The 24536-nt window shown below is 42.0% G+C and overlaps 1 protein-coding gene across 1 annotated transcript in view; it reads left to right on the top strand.

Annotated features, from left to right (window-relative positions):
- Positions 1 to 24536, top strand: part of dnah5 (dynein, axonemal, heavy chain 5) — a 69190-nt gene that overhangs the window by 41999 nt on the left and 2655 nt on the right. The window contains exons 66-85 of the mRNA XM_061775932.1: positions 1505 to 1708; positions 3306 to 3485; positions 5791 to 5928; positions 6263 to 6398; positions 6714 to 6895; positions 7061 to 7195; positions 8285 to 8440; positions 8718 to 8900; positions 9489 to 9594; positions 9878 to 10015; positions 10459 to 10573; positions 12418 to 12608; positions 13434 to 13555; positions 15400 to 15549; positions 16677 to 16922; positions 17064 to 17283; positions 18428 to 18633; positions 20335 to 20538; positions 22231 to 22446; positions 23237 to 23449. Coding sequence (XP_061631916.1) covers positions 1505 to 1708; positions 3306 to 3485; positions 5791 to 5928; positions 6263 to 6398; positions 6714 to 6895; positions 7061 to 7195; positions 8285 to 8440; positions 8718 to 8900; positions 9489 to 9594; positions 9878 to 10015; positions 10459 to 10573; positions 12418 to 12608; positions 13434 to 13555; positions 15400 to 15549; positions 16677 to 16922; positions 17064 to 17283; positions 18428 to 18633; positions 20335 to 20538; positions 22231 to 22446; positions 23237 to 23449 — 3441 coding nt within the window. The remainder of the gene's footprint in view (positions 1 to 1504; positions 1709 to 3305; positions 3486 to 5790; positions 5929 to 6262; positions 6399 to 6713; positions 6896 to 7060; positions 7196 to 8284; positions 8441 to 8717; positions 8901 to 9488; positions 9595 to 9877; positions 10016 to 10458; positions 10574 to 12417; positions 12609 to 13433; positions 13556 to 15399; positions 15550 to 16676; positions 16923 to 17063; positions 17284 to 18427; positions 18634 to 20334; positions 20539 to 22230; positions 22447 to 23236; positions 23450 to 24536) is intronic.

Below are 24536 nucleotides of genomic sequence, written 5' to 3'. Positions count from 1 at the left end.
TTTACTACTTGTAACATTCTGCACCACTCTTTTATGGACTCCTCTCACAATAAATTTACCCTTAGGATAAAAGTTTAAAAAGTCAGGAAACTGCATATTTTAGATGTTTTATTGGGCTTCCATCATAGTATATTGGTGCCGTGTCATGTAAATGCACTCCGATTAAAGCTAATCCTAAAACAAGGGTCCATAAAGGACCTTGCCATTTGATGGCAGTGCAGTTTTTGCCACCCTGGAGTGTTTCGGTGTGACAGCGGGTATGTCTATAGTTAGCACGGTGCTTTGGGGCGAGAAGCTGTGTAGTAATTAAAGCGTGCCTCCAGGGTGGATGGTTGCATGCAGATCAACAATGTCAGCTCCATGATTAGAAATGGTGTCTTTCTGTGGTGGACGGGAAACGAGATACATCCTCATAGGACGTTTTGGCTTTCTGGCCTGCACATGAGATCTGGCCAGAAATTGCCTGACGTTAGTGTCATAGCTTTCTTTCTTTTTACAACACAGTCATTTAAAAGACATGATGTATCTGTAACTTACAGCAAACACCAACAATCTTTCAAAATGTTCCTTATAATTCAGTAAATGCTGGTGTGTCTGCTAGTGATCGATACAGAAATAACAATACCTCTAGTACCAGATCTTTGCGCTATAACATCTATTCTCAAATCAAACTATCATGACTATTGAGATCTTATCTAAACGGTTGGCGTTTGGTAAGCACTACTTTTTCCTCCGACTGGTTAAGATGTTTTGCACTGGCGATGATTACCATAAAACCACAAACTGAGAGCAGAGATCTGAAAAAGCTGATGAGTTGAGAAGGTCGGATCTCTTAAAGGTCTTTCTCAGTGGGTTACTTGTATTTTAGCTCCTTGTGTCTCTGTTTTATGTCTCAAAGTAATTCTCTGTATCGCTTCACAGTTCTTGTCTTCACTTACATGCTCTGTTTTTATTCCCCACTTTTAGTCCTTAAGTATTCTTCTTGGGTCTCAAGTGTTATGAACGCTCTGCTTTTTGCACGGAAATGTTAAAAATGTGTGATCATTTTACATGCTCATAGAAAAAAGCAATGAAAAAGCAGGGTACCACGCGAGACCCATAGAGACACAGTTTGGTGTGGAAGAACTTTGTGCAGATCCCGGACCTCAACCCCATCAAACACCTTTGGAAATAATTACAACAGTTGCAACACACTCCAAAATCTGCTCCTGTGCTCTAAACCACATTGCACATTTTTTTGTCAATATTGTGCTTCGGGTTGGAAATTCTGAGACGTTAGAAACTTTTCTCGGGCTATAACGGGAACATATAGGGATTAACATGAACGAGTTGGACATTTGCATATTATTAAATATAGCGTATTAGAGCAAAACATCATGCATCATTCTCCTGCTTTCAACACGCCATTTTATGCACAATTCAGGCGTCTGTACTCACGTTTTTGGTTGGTCAATAAAAATTTGGAACTTGAAAAACATTCTTCTCAAGGCTTCTCTCCACTCAGACAATCAAGCCATCTGACATCGCCACGGTGCGCACACTCGGCCGCCCCCCGCACCTCATCATGAGGATTATGGACTGCGTGCTGCTGCTCTTCCAGAGGCGGCTCAACCCTGTCAAGTTCGACCCCGAGAAGAACTGCAACATTCCATCGTGGCAGGAGTCTCTCAAGCTCATGACAGCAGGAAATTTTCTGGGCAGTCTACAGGTACAACTGGCAAATAGATGGAGCAATACTTTGTTGTTGGTAGTACCATATTGAAGCAGATATTTGTCCCACATAGAAGTAGTACATCTTTTTTTTTACGGGCTACTCAGTTTGTACTATACTGTTTACAGTTTGATGCGTGTTGGGGATGTGCCAAGTGTCATGTTTAGAAAGCTCAGTCTTTAAAGTTTCAAACTAATTTATACTAATTAGTTTACACTTTACCAAACCCAAAACGGTCGATTCAGCAAGTGAGAAAATTCTTCCACTCCCATTATTCTGCAGGTGCTTCGATGTATTACAAGTTTGCAATTTTTATTCTTTTCCTCCCAAAAGCTGAAGCCTCAAGAGTATGGCCTAAAAAGGTCAAAGTCCTATCATTGTAAGCCAAGGGAAATGTGATATTTACAATAGCACATAACTACAGTATATTCTTGTGAATCCATGTCCTTTACAGGGTTCAGTGTGTTCCCTCAAGAATATTGTAGGATTTTATAGCAAGTTGGCAAGGCTGTGCACAAACATGAATAGAATGTAACCCAGTTTCTTGTTGGACACTGTTCCACCTCATTTCTCTTCGGATTGCAAAATAATTTCATTCATTTTGTACTGCTTATCCTGTTCAGGGTCAAGGGTGAGCTCGAGTGTTTTGCGATGTGCAGTATAGACAACCACTCACACTCACGTTGACACATTCGCGCAATTTGTCTGAGTAAACTGGAATACCCGACAACATTTGAAGATGAGGGCGAGGTATTGTGGAACATGAACTTTTGAATTGCTTGTATACAAAATAGTTGGCTCTCTAGAGTGCATATCCACCCATTAAGTGTGAAATTCAACGCCCTCCTAAATGTTTTTGTTTGCTGATTGTAACAGTCACGTAATATGGCCCCCACACTGAGTGGCTTTACGCATTGGGTATTATAGATCTGCCATTTTCGAGCGATGGACAGAATCCAGGCGCCGGACGATACGGAAGCACGATCGTGAAAGCCAAAAGGTTAACAGCGATTTGCTGACTTTTGCACATTCCGTCACACTTGACCTTTAAGTTGTTGTGTGAGTCTCAGGCATATTTTCTCCTCTAAACATAGTGTTATTACCACCTCGTATGTATTCACATTTGTAGGAATTTTAATACAGAAAATGTTGATAAAATCAAATGAAATATGGTAATGCTCTAATCATTCCCAGAGTGGAAATTCTGGTGTTATGGCAGCACACAGGACGCAGCGGAGTGTTTGAAAGATAAGAATAACACTAAATAAATATATAAAGTAAAAATACATAGCAAGAAAACGTGAAATACAAGAAAGCTTTTGAAGGATAAGGCGGCCTGTGATTCGAGGCGCAAAATGAGGACCATTTGGTCCACTGAGGTTTGATGTCATTTGCCATCATTCTATTTCCTCCTTGGCCGATCTCTCTCCATCATTGTTGACTTGTTTCCAAGATGTCTCAGTTCCACAGTGCTTACCTTCTCTCTCCTCATTAGCTGCAACCTCGGAGCATCTGCTAGCTACTCTTATCTGCACAATTTTTTCCTCCCCATCCCTTTTCGCCTTCTAACCCTGCCACTCTCTCTTCCTTGCAGCAATTCCACAAAGACACCATTAATGAAGAGGTGGTGGAGCTCCTGCAGCCCTATTTTGACATGCCCGACTACAACATAGAAACAGCCAAGAGAGTGTGCGGCAATGTGGCCGGGCTCGCATCCTGGACCAAAGCCATGGCCTCGTTCTTTTCCATCAACAAGGAAGTCTTGCCTTTAAAGGTAATGAGGGCGACAAGATCGCTGTGGTGTTTATGACAAATATTGCAAGAAACAATTCGAGCACACGTGTGCATTCCTCTGCCTCCTTCCTCTCCCGCTGACTGATGAATATGGACAAGAAACTTAAGTGGAGAGCAGAGCCACAGGCTACAACACAGTCCCCGCTTTGATATGAAAAGATTCATTCAGACCCCCAACATTTTGGCTGCCCGGCTGCAGATTATGTGTCCCGGAAACAGAAAGCAATAATGAAGCAATTCTCAATGCAAGTTTTCATGTCCCATTTTGAATTCAATCCCTTTAGCACAGACCTGAAAATGGATCTCCCTGGGCAAAAAGTCTTTGGTCCAGAAACTCTCAGTACCAGTCCAGTCACACACGTTTCACTAGTGCTCTGCTGGAAACATTTTAAACCCAAAATTCAATCTGTAAGTTCAATACTGCTCTCCAATTAAGTAGCTGCAATTCAAATTTTCACCCAACAACAAAACAATGATTTAATACCGCCTGGCAACCTCCAAAGTGTACACTGTCTCTCACCCATAATCACCTGGGATATTGTAAGGGTCGAACACGACTCTCATGGGGAGAAGCCGTCCAGAAAATGAATAGCTGGATGCATGGAGAATTACTGTAGAATGCTGCACATATACGTCTTTGATGATGGAAAACAACCAAAACAACACATAGTATTTTATTTCATCAAAATGAATGTAATACTGGATTAATACAGCATCACACTAGTATCCGTAGATTGATTTTCTATCACACAAAGTGGTCTGTAAGGGATCTATGCTGTTTACACATTGCTAATGTGGTAAACTATTTAGAACACGTTTGACATTTTATAGAAGCAGGCTGAACTCGGTATCTTGACAATTGTTCAAAACCCTTCGGCAATGTAATTCATTCAAAAGTAACTGTTGTATAGCAATATGAGTGATATGCTGCAATATGCAGCACTTAGGGAAAAAAAGATACATTTTCCAATCTACTAACATGTCGAACTGATTGAATTTGTTTTATTCAACCAATCCTATACTTCCATTGTCATCTCCTGATGGTTTCTCCTCCTGCTTCAGTCTCTCTCACACACACACACACACACATTCTATCTCAACGGCCCCATGATAACTCCCTGCTACTTTTTTTTTGTTTTTTTTTTTAAATCTCAGTATGGAACACAGACTGACAAATTGATTTTCTGATTTCCAGCCCAACGGCGCCCCCGCTCCCTGAGCTGCCTGCCAAACAAAAAAGGCAGTGAGTCGGACAGGAATCCTCCTCTCCTCTCTCGGCACTCGGGCTTCCCCGTACAACTGCAATGCAATCAGATTCGCGCAACGAAAAGCACTTGACACTGTTCTCTAAATCTGTGTTTAGACCAAAGCTTGCTCTGCAGCTCTAATCAGAAAATATCCCCACTGCTTCGCCACCACATCCGTGCTATCTTCAGACTCCTTTCCCTCCCACCATGTTCTCCTATCACCACTTCATCTCCTTTTATTTTGAGGCATCTCCCTCATCAGTCCTCATTTCCTCTTGGGAATCTCCGTTCCTCGGAACCCTGATTTAAACTTGTCTGCACCTGCGACGTACATAAAAAAAATAATAATAATAAAAATCAGCCTCAAACGTTCTATTGTCTTTTGGCACGATATTTAATTTACTTTTGCAGCATGTTTACACGTACTCGCATACAATGTGAATAGAGTGAATTTTCTGCTGCCGATCATAAATAATGGTGCAGTCTCAGTCGCACTCACACCATCCAGCATCAACCTTGACTTCATGTGAATTTGGACAGGAGCTTGTATCGAAGCACAATTTTGTACACCATTTTAAGACTTTGCACGTCAAGTACAAATTAAAGTCAACCGCGGCTTCAAATTAGTCACCGCGTGGGCTAAAACTTCATCTTGACAGCACCACACTTCTGTTCTTGGCCACTTCCATTTGTGGTACCTTAGAGTTTGCTGTGAATAGCATTTGTATAATTTATGAACCCTGTTGAGAAAAAAAGATTTCTTCTTAATGAATACACTTTTACTTTTGTGCAAGTTACAGTATAATGAGATTACATATATAATTGAAAACTCTTCTTTGCCTGGGATCATTTGTGTCAATATACAGACCAGACAGACGAGCTTTCCACCTCGGCTGAGGTCTCATTTGTCTTCTGTCTCCCTTTTCAGCCCCCCCCCCCCCCCCCCCCCAAAAAGGGGCCGTAACCCTTTTAGCTGTTTTGTATGGAATAAAGCCAGCACAAATCTTTTTTTTTAATTTCCCTCCTCTCTCTTTCTAGGCTAACTTGGTAGTGCAGAAGAATCGTCTGTCCATCGCTCGCGTTGATTTTAAGAAAGCTCAGGCCGAGCTGGATGCCAAGCAGGCCGAGCTGGATGTGGTGCAGTGCGAGTATGAGAAGGCCATGATGGAGAAACAGGTCAGCGGCTTCATTAGCATCCTCACAGCATGCACAAAGGAATAAAACAGCAATTGTCATCACTTTTACAAGGTGTAGCTCCACTATCTTTAGCAACCTGGCGCGATGCACGTCAGTAGCATTCAGCCAAGCGTCCTGGTCTTAGAGATGTTCACTTCAAGAGGGACGTGGCGCGCACGGACGGCAGCAAACAGATCCTGTTGGCCTGCAATAAGGGATCTGCATCAGTTTCAAAAATGTTGTCAATTGTCCACATGGACTGCTTGATGGAAGTGTTCTTCTGAAAGTCCAAACAGATCTACTGACCTGTGTATCTGTCCTCACTCCCTTTTAGACACTGCTGGAGGATGCTGAGCGCTGCCGGTACAAGATGCAGACGGCCTCCAGTCTGATCAGCGGCTTAGCCGGCGAGAAGGAGAGATGGACAGAACAGAGCAAAGAGTTTGCTGCTCAGACCAAACGTCTCGTTGGTGGGTTTCACTATGAGTGTCTTTTTTTATTTTGGAAATCAGCATTTACTTATGACTGGTGCAGTAGCACATTGGTTAGCATTATTGCCTCACAGCAAGAAGATTTGGGTTGGATTCGGCTATTCCTCACACAGTCCGAAAAAATACTGCATTTTCTCAAGTCTAAAGTGTTATTGTGTCAGCCCTGTGATTGGCAAGTGATCATCCCAGGGTGCCTTTAAGTCAGAGAGACTCCATCTTCTCTGTGACCCTGAACAGGAAAAACATGATGGAAAATTGATGGATGCATTGACTGTCTGCGGCTTTTTGCTCCAGGTGACATCCTCCTTGCCACGGCGTTCTTGTCTTACTCCGGTCCCTTCAACCAGGAGTTCCGCAACCTCCTACTCAGCGATTGGCAAAATGAACTGAAGCAGCGGCAAATCCCCTTTGGCAACAATCTCAATCTGACTGAGCTACTTATCGATGCGCCCACTGTCAGTGAGTGGAATCTACAGGTTAGTAATCAAACTCTGATCTGTTCATTTGGGTCTAACTGAGGGACATACAGTATATCAAGACTAAAAAATATGTTGCATGATACAAATGAATGTGGCATTTAATTCTTCGTGTGATTATGCATTGCTGAAAATGTGCTTGTCACCCATCCCTTCTTCTTACAGGGGCTCCCTAATGATGACCTGTCTATTCAGAATGGCATCATTGTCACTAAAGCTGCACGCTTCCCTCTCCTTGTTGACCCTCAAACGCAAGGGAAAATCTGGATTAAGAACAAAGAGGCCAGGAATGAGCTGCAGGTTGGTTTTTGGGATGTTTTATTTGTATCTATTTTGAATAGTCTGAATCTACCCCAGAGTTTCCCAACCTTTATCCACTGTTACCCACAAAGACAGATCGATTGGGATTGAATTTTGTGCCCTGCATGTGGTCAAGCAGTATTGTGAAAGAGACTAAATGCTAACATGCCAACAGTTGTTATGGTAACATTTAGCACGTTAGCAACCTGAGTGGAGAACGCACTGTGGAGGAACAATAAAGATTTTACACTGTGGCCCGTGTCAGTTACTTTTTTGAAAGAGATTAGCTCAAATGCTAACAGTTGGCATGCTTACATATAGCCTACTGAGATGGAAACCAGAATAAAGAAAGTTATGAGGCAAATTGATCTATTAGTGTACTACTTCATTGAAATGCCTGACGAGGCTAAATAAAAGTATTCAAAATGGACTAAATTAAAGCAGGATATTCAAAATGTACTGTTTTGATTCTGGCTGAGAAATGAGCAAAATAATTACAATTGTTGTCAGTGGAAGAGTTGATCAACTTGCTCTCACATCAAGTCAAATTAAAAGGTACAAAGTAACTAACACACCTATGTAACACATCTGTTGGTTTTTGTACGTCAGTGTTGCGGGGGGAATTGCGTTGCCATGGTAACACAATTTTTACTTAGTGCCAGTGCTGTCAGTGCTTGTTCTGCTCTAGTTCCATAATAGAACATTTTGGTGTAGAAGCATTCATTCACACGATAATGACAGTGTGCTCTCAGTTTCTACCTTCTTGCATGTTCAAGTGTTTTTCTTTAGTTCAGCGTTCTGACAATTAGCAGTTCCTTCTTCCTTGGCCCTGTCGCTGGGCTGAATTTATGCAGTATTTATTTAATTCTGAGACTCAATATTGACAGGGACACAGTGGGGACTCATTAAATCAACATCGATCCCTTTCCTAATGCTTTCACAAAGTGACACATCTCAGAAAGAGACTTGTTTTTAATTTGAATTTTCTTTTGCAGACCAAGTCATCCTTTTGTACCAAAGGGTTCCAGTCATGTCAAATGCAGATGATCTATTTTATTTTTTTTACAAAATATATTCTCCTTTTCCCAGATCACCTCATTGAATCATAAATACTTCAAGAACCATCTCGAAGACAGTTTGTCTCTTGGGCGGCCACTCTTGATTGAGGACGTAGGGGAGGAGTTGGACCCTGCCCTCGATAACATTCTTGAGAAAAACTTCATCAAGACTGGATCCACTTACAAGGTAACGACTGGGTTCAGCCACTTACAGACATTTATTAGCTCCCTGGTTTTGTGTCTGTACCAGCAAAGCTGTGGCCGAGTGCACAAAGTAAGGTCCACATAGGCCTGCTTGAATGATTCAATGTGAAAGAATTTGCATAGAACCCTCACATCCGCCCCATCGAACACCTTTGGGACGGACTACAAAAGGGAATCCCCTTGTCCAACATCAGTGACCTCTGACCTGACAAAATGAATTGAATGAAGTTTAAGACGCACCGCTGTCTTATTTTCCACAGGTAAAAATTGGAGACAAAGAGGCGGACGTCATGAAGGGCTTCAGGCTGTATGTGACCACCAAGCTGCCAAACCCGGCGTACACCCCTGAGATCAGTGCCCGCACCTCCATCATTGACTTCACCGTAACAAGGAGAGGACTGGAGGACCAGCTCCTAGGCCGAGTCATCCTCAAAGAAAAACAAGTGACATTTCTTTATAAACTGTACGCTGCACAGACAGTTCGAATTGTTCGTTATTGGAGAGCGGTTTGATTGGGTTGATTATTTATTTGATCCTTTTGAAAACCGTAGTTTCACTCAGCTGCCATGTTTACATTTATGTGATGCGGAAACTTGACTTTGTATTTGCTTGTATACAAATAAGCGATACACATGGTGGCTCAGTAGTCTAATTGACAAGTGTCATTCAGTGAAATGGCGGTAAAGTGCTGACTCCACAAGTGTTGTCTGTATGAGGGTGCGCATTGTAGTCCGCACTTACCTTTGGACACTCGTGGCTCAACGAGTCGCCATGGCCTCGCGCCACCTAAAACCGTCACGGTCATTGGGCCGCCGTCTACGGAGATTGGCTGAAAAGTTACTCATTTGCATGAGAAAAGACCAACCCCGTCAATACAACCTATTAAAAAAAAACAAAAGGAGTTAACGTGTGTCACATTTTATTAAGACAACTGAGATCGTTCGCTTTAACGTAACTTAAAAACCGGTGTGCAGATTTCTTCAATCCACTATACATGTACAGTATGTGAGATCCGTGTTCCATGCCATCAGGAACTGGAAAAGGAGAGGACAGATCTCTTAGAAGATGTTACATCTAACAAGCGGAAGATGAAGGAGCTTGAAGACAACCTCCTCTGCCGACTGACCAGCACACAGGAAAGGACATCCACTCCATGGCAACCCGTAGCAGCAGACAACAGTTGAAAAGCCATCCTAGAACAGAAACCCAAATCCATGCAGTTTTTGTGTGCTTACAATAGATCCACATCAATATTGTGTGAAACATAACGACAAATGATTAAGATGAATTGTTCCTTTTTAAGCGGACATTTTTGCAAGGTTGCTGAAGGAAATGGCATGTGTTCCTTGTACAGTTACGGTTTGTTACGATAGCAATTCCATGTTTACGCTTTCATGAATCGTGTCTTTCTCTTTGTAGGGCTCACTCGTGGATGATGAAAGTCTGATTGCTGTTCTTGCCACCACCAAGTGCACAGCTGAAGAGGTCAATCAGAAACTGCAGATTGCAGCTGACACCCAGGTTCAAATCAATGCTGCCAGGGAGGAGTATCGACCTGGTAGGTCACAGCAGTTTACATCAATTGAGGCAACGTTTCTCCCCTGTCACTGAATGTGTTCCAGACAGTTTTTGCCCATCCATTGTCTATACCCTTCTTATTTTGTTATACAAGTGAAGGGTCAAATGTAGGGGCAAGAGCTTATCCCAGCGATAAGACGAGGTACATCCTGGAGTGATCTCAGGGCTGACACAAGAGACCGCCTGTGCAACCATTCACACCGACAGACAATTGTGTATCTTCATTTAAGCTAAGATAGTGAACACGTGTGATATTACATGAAGCTGGAACTTTAATTCTGTGAGGCAACGTGACAAAATATATGAATTAACTCTCGGCGTGGAATGCAGTGGTCTTTTAGAAAGACTGATAACATCCCGCATTCATTAAACAGAAGCTGCAATTTATCCTGTACTGATGACGTAACGTCTGTCTGTTTTCAGTGGCCACCAGGGGCAGCATCTTGTATTTCCTAATCACAGAAATGAGCATGGTGAATGTCATGTATCAGACTTCCCTTAGGCAGTTCCTGGGACTTTTTGACCTTTCTCTGGCGAGGTGAGAACCCGCCACAATTCTCCATCGTTACCTATCGTTCACTGATTTTAGCAATAACTGTTCCCATCTTCAATTTGAAAAGTCTTCATCATTTTTGAGGTTTAGCAGTCTTTGAGATTCTCTTTTTATGGTTTGGATCCAATCCAACTTTTGTTAGCCCAGATTCTCAAACTCAATAAGGGATTAGTTTGCCACTGGCATTTCTGCACTATTTAGAAGGCGCAACAGAAATGATGTATCAGCCTTTTGAAAATGCGGTTTCCAAAAATAGCATAACGATCACAGGCAGCTCATTCGTTATAATTCTCTCTTTTCTTTTCTTAAACTGACAAATCTAATTTGGGACGAGACTAAAATCCTCAAATTCTCCCTTACTTTCTTCCCAGCGATTACAATTGGTATAAAACATGCCTGTTGAAAGCAAGAGTACCATATAAGTAATAATAGATAAAACATCTACAAAGAAATTCCAAACACAGAAAAATACAATAACCAAGGAATTTCAGACAATTTTAAATAACAATTCCTGACAAAGATGGTGACAAGCCTGACAGGTAGATGTATGTAATCACCCATCCATTTTCTATAGCGCTTGTCCTCATTAGGGTGATTACCCACCCCCGACTGGTTGCCAGTCAATCGCAGGGCACACATTACAACAATCATCCCCACTCAAATTCATTCACACCTGCGGACAATGAAAAGTCTCCAATTGACCTACCGTGCATTATTTCTGGAATGTGGGAAGAAGCTGGAGAACCGGCAGCGAGAACATGCACACTCCACACAGGAAGGCGAGAGCCAAGATTCGAACCCAGAACCTCAGAACTGTGAGGTAGATCTGCTAACAACTCGGTTACCATTCTGTCCATTATTGTGAACTGTAATAATAATAATAATAATAGAAGTATTTGTACTGAGCATTAAGGTGCAGGTGAAGAAGTGGCGTGAGTCAGTCTTGTGCGTCATGGAATCCAAAAAGGATTGAGTCTAACATTGTTGACTTATTTGTAGATTTAATTTCTCCTCTCATCTTCTGTCAACGCTGACAAATGGTGAGGAAATGGAGCCCCCCGCTGTGGCCGGTGGCCGGGCCACGATGTCTCTGGGTTCTTTGTGTTCTATTCGGTAGTGATGAGGTGTCTTATTCAGGGCCATGGAAGACACGCGGGGCTTTGTGAATGCTCATCAATACTGGTTATCAACAATGAACTGTTCCCTCATACCAATTGAGAATGTCTTCTGACTTTTCTGGAAAAGGGATAAAAAAAAGAATGTTGTTGATATGAGACAGAGACCTCCTCCACTGCGCTTTTTCAATATCTGTGTTGTAAACGTTTGAAAGATTCCGCCCCTTTTCTTCTTGTTATAATGCATGCATGTCCTTTAGCCTTCAAGTGAAAATGAACATTTCCCCGAGAAGCTCGTGTGCTTTCTTTCCTGGGTCATCCTTTGTGATTTCTACAAAAGGGTAGCTCTTTCTAATTCTAACTACACTGCACCACAGAGACAAATTATTTTACTTTGTGGTTTTTGCTCCTTTGGGTATACAGGTCTTTATCAGGTGTCAAAAACATCATTTAGTGTGTTTGTTTTTTTTCCTCATACCGCCAAATGTTACTTATTTTACTAAAATTATTTATATTTAAAATTTCACCAACACCAAACATCAGCGAAAAGAAGAGTGAAAGATCTTGTCAGGATTCCATGTGATCAGCATGTGGCCCATAATAGATTTCCATGCAAATACTGCGTGGGGTTTGTTTAGCAATTTGTCAGCATGATCATATTGACTATTATAATGACGTTACCTTCTTTGTATTTTAATATTTGTGTGGAAACAGGTCCTTCAAAAGTCCCATCACCAGCAAGCGTATCGCCAACATTATAGAGTTCATGACCTTCGAGGTGTACACGTACGCAGCACGGGGCTTGTACGAGAAGCACAAGTTTCTCTTTACTCTGCTCTTGACTCTGAAGATCGACATGCAATGCAGCAGAGTCAAGCACGAGGAGTTTCTCACGCTTATTAAAGGTGAAAGACAGTCACGTGAGCAAATCATTTAAATGCCCACGTATGTTTTCCACTTAAGGTGGAAGTGTTGGATTGCTGTTTTAAAGCCAGCTGGGTGCTTTTGCCTATATGTAGGATAGATTGCATTTCATAATTGTATTGTCAGAAAATGCCCAAACACACGCGCACGCATGACATAATTAACGGTTAAGCCATAAGCAGGGGAGAGTCTGTCACAGCCGAATGTGAAGATGTGAAGCGTTTCTTTACAAAGTGACATCGCCTCCGGGTACTGTTTTCAAGGATTCAAGGATTTTAATTGTCATACCAACACACACATTTACCTGTACTGCAATATGGATTTGACTGAAATCATATTTAGTCCCGTAATATAATTGCTCGGAGTAGATCTGAAATATAGATGCTGGCCCTGCTGCGAACCCGTCTCCATGGTGCCAGTTTGCAACAGGTAAAGACGGCAACTGTGAAAAGAGCCACAAGGCTCCTTGACAAGGTTAAACTGAAATGATAATTACGTTATGTTTATGTATAGGATACATTTAGTGGCCGTCTATAGACATAGAAAACATATTGGCACCGAAGCCAACTGCTCCTCAGTGCAGGAATCAAATAAAAAAAATAAAATAAAACTACTTAAAAGGCCAAAGCTTACACGGTCAGCCACAAAAAAAACACACTTTCAAGCAGTGTGATGTTTAGTGAAATAGAGGCACAATTCCCTCTCGAACAGGTTTTTGGTTGCTCATTTTGACTGTAAGCGAGCAAAGGTTTGAAATGAAACTTATCACGACGCGATGCATTTTTGTGTCTTTGTGCCACGGCCAGGAGGTGCATCACTGGACCTGAAGGCGTGCCCTCCAAAAGCAGCAAAATGGATACTTGACATAACCTGGCTCAATCTTGTGGCACTCAGCAAACTCTGGGAGTTCTCTGATGTACTGGAACAGGTAAAGCACACACTTTCCTGGGTCCCTATGGAGATTTGCCAAATATGTTATTTTGCCCTTAGAAGCTTGTCAATGTCAAGTGTCACTTTCGCACTCACACAAATACACACCATAGGATAATGGTCACACACACACACACACTTATGGGTGACTGACAGCCAGGTAAGGTAGCTCCCTTATGGAGTGAGAAAGTCAGTGCTCTGTAAAATGAGCTTAGGTGGAAGAAACTTCAATTAGTTTTTGAAAACCATCTGAAAACACACACGCGCACAAACACACAAACATGCACGTGTGTACTCCTGACTTGATGATTAACTAGATTTCTAGATTGCGCTGTCCGCCTCTCCACAGAGAGAGAGAGAGAGAGAGAGAGAGAGAGAGAGAGAGAGAGAGAGAGAGAGAGAGAGAGAGCAAACAATCCGAGGCACTGTCGGACTCCAAACTCCAAACACAACAATTACAAACCCACTGTAGCAATTGTAAAACTTCACTTTAAGTCCACAGCTGTCGTACTTGAAAAGACAATTTTATCTCACAACCGAGAACTGGCAAACAACAACAACAACAAAAATGCAATATATATTTAGTTCGCCACAGCTGGGAAAACATAAACTGATGAGCCATGATCCATGAATACATTGATGGTTGATGATATTTTACTTAAAGTAAAATAGGAAATGTCCACTAAATCCAAGGTCCGGTTCTCTGCTTGAGCTTGATTTTCCCTATGAATGCGTTTCCCGTGTGCATGCAAAAAAGAGATTACTGTACCAGGCTTGTTGATGTCAACAGCAGAATATTTGCATACGTTGTGCTTTTGTGGAACATCGTGGGAACTAGGGGTGTTTACATGGAATCAATACTTAGTACTTTTTAGTACGAGCAATTTTCTGGGACGTCGTTGATTGTCAATTCACAACTTCATATTTACTGTGTAACATGATACCTTGACTTACAAGGACCCAATTCACAAATATTTGGAGTTACAAGCCGCAGCCTGGCCGATTTCTTGCTTCATTTCGAGAGCTTAAGATATGCCTTTATTTGCTTGAAGTCAAAAGAAACAGTTGTAGATGCACTTTAAACTGTTTATCAAATGGGACAAACAGTCAGACACAAATATACAAAACAAAATACACTTGCATGCTAATGCTATGCTATGTTCACATCGCAGGTCAATTCCGCCCAATGTGACATGCATCGATTTTTTTCGCGTCCACATGAACAGTACAATTCAGATTATTATTTTTTTCATCTGACCCAGGCCTCTTTCGTATGGAGATAGAAATGGGATATGTATCTCATGCGCAGTTCGCGCTCATCAAAAGGTGACATACGTCACAATTGTTCGTCCTGGCTACCGATTTAATGGCATTTCAATTCGTTTGACTGTGGAAACAAAGTTTTCTGAGTCGGAATCCTAAAATGGATTTGATGTACAAGTAAACTGAGTTTTGAGCTTAGTCACAGAACTAATTAAACTCATCAGGTACCATAGTACAAAGATCACGTAAGCAATATTTATAGAGGATTTTGTCACTGCATACTTGGAAAACAGAAGCTAACTAGTAGCAAAACATGGTGCAGAAAGGCCCATGTTCATCATGTTCCCAAAACACATTAGGACAATTTGGACAATTAGTGTCATGTTTTGAGGAGTGCACATGGAATATATTTCATCATTTAATAGAAACTTAAGATAGCTCTTGTCTTTGTTTTGTTTATGCTAATGTCTGATCATTTGAGCAACCAATGCTGAAATGTCTTTCTGATGCTCAGGTTAAAATTTGAGATCAAATGTTTGCTGTTTCTCATGTGTCTAACTTTTAACACTTTGTTCACAGATAAGTCGCAGTGAGAAGCAGTGGAAGTTGTGGTTTGATAAGGAAGCACCAGAGGAGGAAAAGATTCCAAACTCCTACGATCAGACACTCGACTGTTTTAGGCGCCTGCTTCTTATTCGCTGCTGGTGTCCCGACCGAACCATTGCACAGGTTAGAAATTACACAATCGTGATGGTTGCTTTCGTACGATATCCTGATTGGTTCAGTCCGCTGTCTTAACGTAACGATGGACAAAATTCTGGGCTGTTCGCTTCGAAAAAGATAAATAAACACCACTAACATCATAGATACGAACAATAGGAAGATACGACACGCCCCTTTGAGTTGCGTGCCGACAGCGACGCGAAGCTAATGTCGGCGGCGCATTACATGTTTGTGGACATCATGAAAGGTAAAATAAGGATGCCTGCACCGTTGTGCTGCAAATGGTTGCACACAACACTGTTCTGCATATAATCACAACAAGAAAACAAGGAATAACCTTTCACAGTTAAAAATATTTTGTGGGCGCTTTTTTCAAATGTTCAGAGTTGATAGCACACGCTTTGACATTGACAAGAAAAGGAAACCTCATGAAAACCAGTTGAGAAATGAGCTAGTTATCATTTTTTTTCCCAATGTACTTACATGCATTGCCTTTAATGGAAATGTCGCCTCCACCAACATGGCCGTAGGCACGTCGCTTCGCCGGGCTGCTGCAGCACGCTGACTTTGTTAGCCTTCTCTTCATATCTGTGACCAACACTATCGGCCCCAGAGGACTGCTGGTCCATCGGGCAATTTTCGTTGCGCTTTCTTGTCAGGCCAGCCCTGGGAGACGGATAGGTCTCTTTAAAAGAGACAACAAAGTATTGGCAGATGCTCAATTGAAAACACAGCCCATGGCTGAACATTAAATCAAAATGTGTTTTTTTAGATGTATCTAAAAATCTCATAATTTACACGAATGAGGGCAGATGGACCATTTGTCTTTCAGGGGCTTTCTGAGCCTGAGTAGCTGCAGTGGCTAATGGACATTTACTTTTCTCCTGATATATTGTTTTGTTGCATGATGCTTTTAAGCCTGAAATCTTTGTTGCAGTCACAAACAGTGGTATGGCTGCTCTTGTCTGAGCGCTAAAAAGCAAGATTGACTCTTTACTGAAAAGGAAGTAAAGGAAGACCTTAAACATTTCATTCAGTAACCAGACTTGCAGAAAGTAAAAGATTGCTGTTTCGCTTTTTCTGAACGTATCATTGCTTCATTTCTCTCACATCACTCTGATCCTCTCCTGCAGGCCCGTAAATACATAATGGATGCAATGGGGGAGAAGTACACTGAAGGGGCCGTTCTCGACTTGGAAAAAACTTGGGTGGAATCAGACGCGCGAACGCCTCTCATCTGTTTCTTGTCGATGGGTTCTGACCCAACAGACTCCATCATTGCTTTGGGAAAACGACTGAAGATTGAGACACGATATGTCTCCATGGGACAAGGACAAGAGGTCCATGCCCGTAAACTTCTGCAGCAGAACATGGCTAATGTAAGTGTGTGATAAGAGGTGGAACTAGACCGTTTGCCCGAAAATGTAGTCCTCTTGAAGCTCATCATCATTACAGATATTCTTTCAAAGCCTGTCTTTTGGACTCTTGGTTACATCTGATTCAATATTCATTGTTTTCAGGGTGGCTGGGCCTTACTTCAGAACTGCCACCTGGGTCTGGACTTCATGGACGAGCTAATGGACATAATAACAGAGACAGACTTTGTCCATGACAGTTTCCGCCTGTGGATGACCACTGAGGTCCACAGACACTTCCCCATCACCCTTCTCCAAATGTCCATCAAGTTCACAAATGAGCCACCGCAGGGCTTGAAGGCGGGGCTTAAAAGGACCTATGGAGGTACGCTAGTGTGGTCTGTTTCCAGTCAGAAACATTTTAGGAACATGGCTCGTTAAAACCCGAGTTGACCGTGTGGACAGAATTATATGAACACATGGAAATGACACCAATAGGAACTAAAAATTGAACTCTCTACAATATGACAATATTAAAATCCTACAATCAGGTTGCTGATTCAGATCCAACACAAACTCTCAACTGAGCTGGCAAGAAGGAACAGGTGCACTGTACTCAAAAAGTCATAATGACAACCGGCACTCACACACGGATTAAGCAGGTGTTCAATGTTCAATGTTCAATAAATGCTTCTTCGAGCATGACCGTTATAACAGTACCCGTGGAAGTTAGATGAGCGTTTTAAAATGGCTGTCAACGCCACCAAACTATTGTTCAAGTATAGTGGTACCTTGGCTTACAACTAGCCAAGATGACGCGACAAGTTCTTTGCTTATGTTAACTGAAAATCACCATTTACAAATCAAGGCAGCAGAAATGCGGTTGTGCCAGGAATAAAGATTGACACATCCTGACTTCAATCAAGTCTCAAATGTGCAGATAAAGTCATTAAATTACATGCCCTAACACCAACAGCATGCAAGGTTCTTGAAATTTTAAATAAGCATGTGACTGTATTGTCTGGAGAGGGAGGAAAAAAAAAAAAAAAGTTATTATGTATAAACCAGCTGTGTCTGCCTGTCTCAAGCTGGAAGGGATACATGAGTTTCCCAAGGGACAATTGAAAGTTGTGGCGTGCACTTTCCTTCAGCACTTGAGCCCTCGCTTCAGTGGCTAATTTCAATTCTGTATGAGATTGGAAACAAAGCGCATGTAGAATATATTGAACCACATATTTTGCCAAATGCCTACAAAGCAATTCTTGTTTTGTGACTTTCCGATAACTGGAGTACTAAATAATAAACCACTTTTATTTTCCAGAGAATTTTATGATGACCTACTGTTTCAAATCATTCCATCCCACTTTTATCCACCGTGTATGATATCTTTGAGATTTGTAAGCCCCTTCAAATTGCTGGCTAAATCCGCAATAGTAATTTATAAGCGTTCTGCTGCTGTAAAGACTTTGTGTCATAAGTCCAATTTTACACCTGTAGCTCAATGCATTTATCCATGTTTCCCTCACCAGGCATTAACCAGGACCTTTTGGATGTCAGCAACATGGCCCAGTGGAAGCCAATGTTGTATGCCGTTGCATTTCTCCACAGCACTGTGCAGGAAAGACGAAAGTTTGGCCCTCTGGGATGGAACATTCCTTACGAGTTTAACCAGGCAGACTTTAACGCCACTGTGCAGTTTGTTCAAAACCACCTTGATGACATGGACGTCAAAAAGGTAAGAAAGCTGTGACCGTTAGGAAGAATATTTAGTCGAGCAGAGATGTATTCAACTTGCAAGTTGCAATAGTTTGTCATCCTACCACAAAGAAAGTTAACAAAGAGGTCAGTTGGGCAATAAAACTGAATAAGCTGTGGTACAAGAACAAGATGGAGGAAACATTTACACAACGGACCGCGCGTTCAATTTGGCGAGACTAGGCATTAAGATGATGGCTGCTGTGGACATCACTCGGAGTACTAACAGGTGGCAGGCAGCAGCCCAGAATCTCTTCCCCAATGACCTTAAGTCATGTTTTACTTTATGAGAGAGACATTGGAACCCAGGTTAAATCCACCTTCTCATCCCCCACACCAGAAAATACAGCACTCGCCTTCAACACGGTGGCGGTTGTGATGTGACTCGCAGAGAGCGCAGCACCGAGCCAGGATAATGCGTCCTGTGGCGCTATCCTGAGCGGCTGGGGGAGCTGGGTTGGCTCCTGGGAGCACTAGTCTACTGTGGCCCTCATCTCCAAGAAGAGCTCCATAAATGAACTATACAACCTAAGGCCAGTGGCTTTTTTCTCTATGATGATGAAGATGATAATCAAAAAGCCCATCATCACATCAACTGAACGAATAATGGAGCCTCTTCAGTTTGCTTATTGAGAGGGAAGAAGAGTAGATGGTGCAAAGAGACAGTATACAGTCCATCATGGACACAGTAGACATCAATTGCAACCTTTCCCCCGCGGCTGTTCAGCTCCTCAACTCTCAACCCTCACAGCCCCCTGCCCCTACAATGAATAGTTCACCCACGGTCCCCCCTACCCTGACCTTTTCATAAACAAACAAAGCAAAAAAATCACAATCGAATTGAATAGAATTTAAAGTGCTCACATGCCATATTTTAAGGTGCAGTGTAAAAGTGGAGGACAGAGAGGAACATGGGTGGTAGGGAAAATGTGCATGTTTTTTTCCATCCTTTTCAAGCGCAACAACATATACAATGATATACTGTATTATTATAAATCATCATAATTGAATTGAAATCATTGTAATAATTATAATCCCTCAAGTCAATTTACACTGTACTGTATATTTTTTGTTGCACACCAGAGAACCAAATTCAACATATGCAGGTATACAAGAAGTGTGAGGGAGTAGGTGGCTTGCTCAAGGGCACCTCTCGAGTTGTCAGGAAGCAGAACCACAAATAGTTGCAAGTTTTCATTTTTTTTGTCCACAGCACGACTCGTACCATAACCCTGTGGTTCCAAAACCCAAGTCCTCACAAACAAGCAACCACCACCGAATTATATCTTGTATAATGTAAGGCCTGCACAAATCAAATTTGTTTTTAAATACATTTGAAAAGATCTTAAGATCTCTTAAGATTTTAAGATGTTGATCTTTTGGTCTTGAGTTTGGTTTTGTTGGGGGGGCGAGGGGAAACACAGCAAATTAAGTTCAAATAGGCTCTGCAGTTTACTATTTAATGTGTGAACATATATATGTAAATAGAAATGATTCCAGTGACTTTTGTTTTTCCTTCTAGGAAAAGGGAAGTGTATACCTATCGCATTTATTTGTTCAAGTGGTCAACACACCTGGCAACAAATTGAGACAGTGTCCCTTAGACCCCCCCCCACCCTTTTTTTTCCCAACTGTTCTTCTGAAATGAATCCCAGTGTGGTCGCATGTCAATGTTCCACAGGGTGTGTCATGGACTACAGTGCGATACATGATTGGAGAAATTCAGTACGGAGGCCGCGTGACCGACGACTACGACAAGCGCCTTCTCAACACCTTTGCCAAAGTGTGGTTTAGCGAGGAAATGTTTGGACCTGCATTCAACTTCTACAAAGGCTACAACATCCCAAAATGTTCCAGTGTGGACCAGTATCTTACATATATCCAGGTAAGTTTATTTCATTATTTGTTTGATAAGTTTTGCAGATCTAGGTTTCGACTGTTATGTGTTATACTCCTTTTCCCACCAAATATTTGTGATTTATCTCAGTGTGCTGAAGCGCTGTGGGCAGCTCATGTGCTTGTTTCATTATTATTATGGACGTTTGTAGCTGCCAGGCTCTGTAAGCTTGTTGTGCTACGATAGAGGATGAAAGAAATCCACTCACAGGTATCCTACTGTACGTACATATTTTCTATCAAGACACAAAAGCACGTATTTGTTTGTTTATTTCCGTTTGCTTGGACACAAGAACGTCTGTGTATGTGCTCATACAAGCATTGGTGTATTTAAATTAATGCAGCAAGACAAGAACAAAGTCATAATTCCCCAACGGCTATAAAGCAACTCCAACAAATGGACAAAATGTAATTTTGTTAAGAACTCCCTCGTCAGCATCTCCCATATAAGCCAGATCCGCTACTCATTTGGGACTTTATTTGAAAGCACAGCAAGATAAAGTTAAGTGATGTGGTATGTTTTTGAAATGCAATGTTCTGCTTGGCAGAGATGACCTCAATCTTCCCCTACGCAACAATTAGAAATGACCCAGAGCTGAAATAATTGTTGTGTGAAAGACCTCAGGGTTTCTCACCATCCACGTTCATTTGTTTGGGATTTGATCCTCGGTCTCCTGTGCTGGCGTGTTCATTTTACTCTGTTACAGAAGGATATTTGGCCTGCCTCAAGCGCACAAAACAAATGAGATTGCAAAAAAACACTACTATTGGATGGAAAACTGCCCAATGCAATATTGAAACTTGTAGAGAAAGTTTTTCAACTTTTTCCAGGAATAAATGTTTTCCAGGAAGAAAATGTTGAACAATTGTGACCCGAAATCACTTTGAGGTTTAGTGACTTAAAATACAGGAAATAGCGATATTTTAAAAATGAATGCAAGAACCTTTGCACACATTAAGGAGAGAACACAAGGGATCTGGGACAGAGAAAAGGTTAACGTGATAAGTACAAATATGGGGCTTGCTTCAGTTGGCTATCCGGAAACACTGACGATAAAGTCATTTCCATTTTTTCCCCCCATTTTCTCTATGTACTAACGAACAAAGCTGGGCACAGTAGCATTTTATTGTCAGTCCTCAATATACAATATGCGGAACGTACAGACGGCCGAAATGACTTGTCCAAGAGGCCACGGTCACAAAAACAGATGAAAGAGCAAGTCTGGAGCCTCCCTTCACCAGTGGATCGTAGGTGTTGCGATCGCAGCGTGCCTGACGTCACTCTGGGTCGCCACAAGTTCAAAGTAAACAAGCAACGAGCGTCCATTCTTGAGTAACACACATGGAGAAGGAATGTCTCCATTTGCAGCCCCATTTAGCGCCACATCGCTCCACGACTCCTCCGGGCCGCTTTGTCGACGCTCCTCGCTCAGCTCAGCTCAAGTGAGAATGAATTCCATACCGGGTGCAGCAACGGCTCTGTGAAGCACGACACTGCCAATGTTCTTTCTCCGTTAACTGGCTCGAACATATTCCATGAGGACAACTCAAATGCAAGATACAGTATCATCAAGTCACACTGTTGCGATAAACTGATGCCGGAGTTTTCTACAGATTTATTCACATGCAGCTAATCGGAAGGTTGTTATTTTCTGTCTTTTATTTATTTTTTGTTCTTCAGGGTCTTCCAGCCTACGACACTCCCGAGGTGTTTGGCCTGCACCCGAATGCAGACATCACCCACCAAAGTAAATTGGCAAAGGACGTATTGGACACAATTCTCAGTATTCAGCCTAAAGATAGCTCATCGGGGGGAGGCGAGACCAGAGAGGCTGTGGTGTCGAGGCTGGCTGACGACATGCTGGAGAAACTGCCCGCAGACTATGTACCTTTTGAAGTAAGCCTGTGTTTGTGTGGTCGTGCGTGTGCGAATGTGCGCGTACGTTTGAATGAGTGTTGTTGGGTGCATGTGTAAAACCCTGAGGGGGAGTGTTTCAGTAGAGCAAAGCATCATGAGTAATTTTCTTCACCTTTCACTGGTAACGTGCTAAGTGGCAGGGTGGCACAGGCAGACGCAGGGGTGGAGTGTGAATTAGTTTGTGTGGAAGAGAGTATGGCCCCCAAAAAGAAAGAGGGATTGTGAATGAAAGCACCAGGCTATTTGTCTTTTGGTACCGATGTCCTATATTACCAGGAGAACCAGTGAAAGACAAGATGCGTCAACAGTGCAAATGCACCACATTGTTATAAGACGAGATTATACATGTAGAAAAGGAGGACACTGTGCTCCTATTAAATCAAATAATGCCTGTTCAGAATAGCATCGAAGCAGAAAAGCAGAAATATGCTTACATTAGTGCAAATTTGAATAATGAAATGGATTGAAACGGGGGGGAGCTGGAACTATTACAGTAGGTATTAAAATGCGTATGCGTCATATTGGCCGAGGCTTGTGTGTTTCAGACCAATCAGAACAACAAGCTTATGTAGCACACACTAGCAATCAGTCTTGCGACTTGCACATACTGTATGTGTCTTATTCTTACTTAGGCCATATACTCTTAAGTTGCTGTTTTTAAGATTTCAATGTCCAGGCCCAAAAAGCCACCACAACATCTACATATAGGGCCGATGCTGAATAAATGCCACTGTCCATTTTTTTTTTGCGGCTAAATAAAATTCACCAGGTGAGAGAACGCCTTCGGAAGATGGGTCCGTTCCAACCAATGAACATCTTCCTGCGTCAGGAGATAGACCGCATGCAGAGGATCATCGCCCTGGTCCGAAACACCCTAACTGATCTCAAGTTGGCAATCGACGGTACCGTCATCATGAACGAGAACCTGCGAGATGCCCTGGACTGCATGTATGATGCACGTATTCCCGAACGCTGGAAGAAGGTCTGTTCAACACAATTCATTGCATGCAGAATGGAATGTCGACGCTTGCTAATAAAGATAATAAAGATACACGTATATAGTACAGTAGAGGCGCAACATTGACAAAAATGGTACCATTCCAGATTCCGAGCGGCGCAATTCAGTAGGAAGATTTGTTGGAAAGGATAACAGTAAGATTCTGTTTTCTTAAATTGTTTCAGTCTCCGTGGGTCAACCCTGTGATTGACAAGTGAGCAGTACATGCTGTAACTCACGAGTCAGCTTGAATATACTCCAATTCTCCTGTGACCCTGAAACAGGCTAAGTGGTTTACAAATTGGATGGCGGGACAACTGATTATTTTTGTCTTGGACCGTTAATAAAAAAAAATACTCAAAAGCAGAAAGGCCACATGACCAGCAGTAACATTATCATTAACAACATAATTCAAGGTAATTTGAGCAAATGTGTTATTTAATAAGTGTGTATCAAACTGCTATCCCTTCAGATTAATCAGTACCCAAGACGTAGCTCTCAGTTTCAAAAAGGTTGGTGACCCCTGAACTGTACTGTTTTATGAGCACAAAAAGCAGCTTCACTTTCAAGGACTGAAACCTGGGTTGGGTCTAGACCCAGAAAGAACTAAATGGTATGTGAACATGTAATTTTTCCAACGTGATACAAGTCTTTGAGTGGACGCGGCCGAGACATTACGTAAAAGCAAATCATTAAAGTAGCACAAATTAAAAGCGACCAATTAGATCTCAATGTCAGTGTATAGTCAACAGTTTGTCTTCAAAAGTCTTTTGATCAGAAAGTTGAAGCAAAAAACATTGAAATCGGCAAAGTGTTAACCCTTGCTAACGGTTTGTCCATCAATTTGGTCACCTTACTTGTTCATCCTTAATTTCTAGAGCCTAGATCACTGTGAAAGAGCAACTGCAATTGTTGCTCTCTTGAAGATGAAGTTTGATGGTTTGGGTATTCTGGGATTCAGGCCTTTTGGCTGAGCTGTCCTCCACATAAGCTTCAGCGACGAAGCATAAGCATTTTCACCAAATGAAAAGCTGCAATCTTTAACATGTAAGGTATCCTTACATCGGATCGG

This window comes from Phyllopteryx taeniolatus, chromosome 6, assembly GCF_024500385.1.
Source record: "Phyllopteryx taeniolatus isolate TA_2022b chromosome 6, UOR_Ptae_1.2, whole genome shotgun sequence".
In the NCBI taxonomy this organism is placed as follows: domain Eukaryota; kingdom Metazoa; phylum Chordata; class Actinopteri; order Syngnathiformes; family Syngnathidae; genus Phyllopteryx; species Phyllopteryx taeniolatus.
Note: the sequence above shows the minus strand (reverse complement) of the source record. Positions and strands in the feature narration are given on the sequence as shown.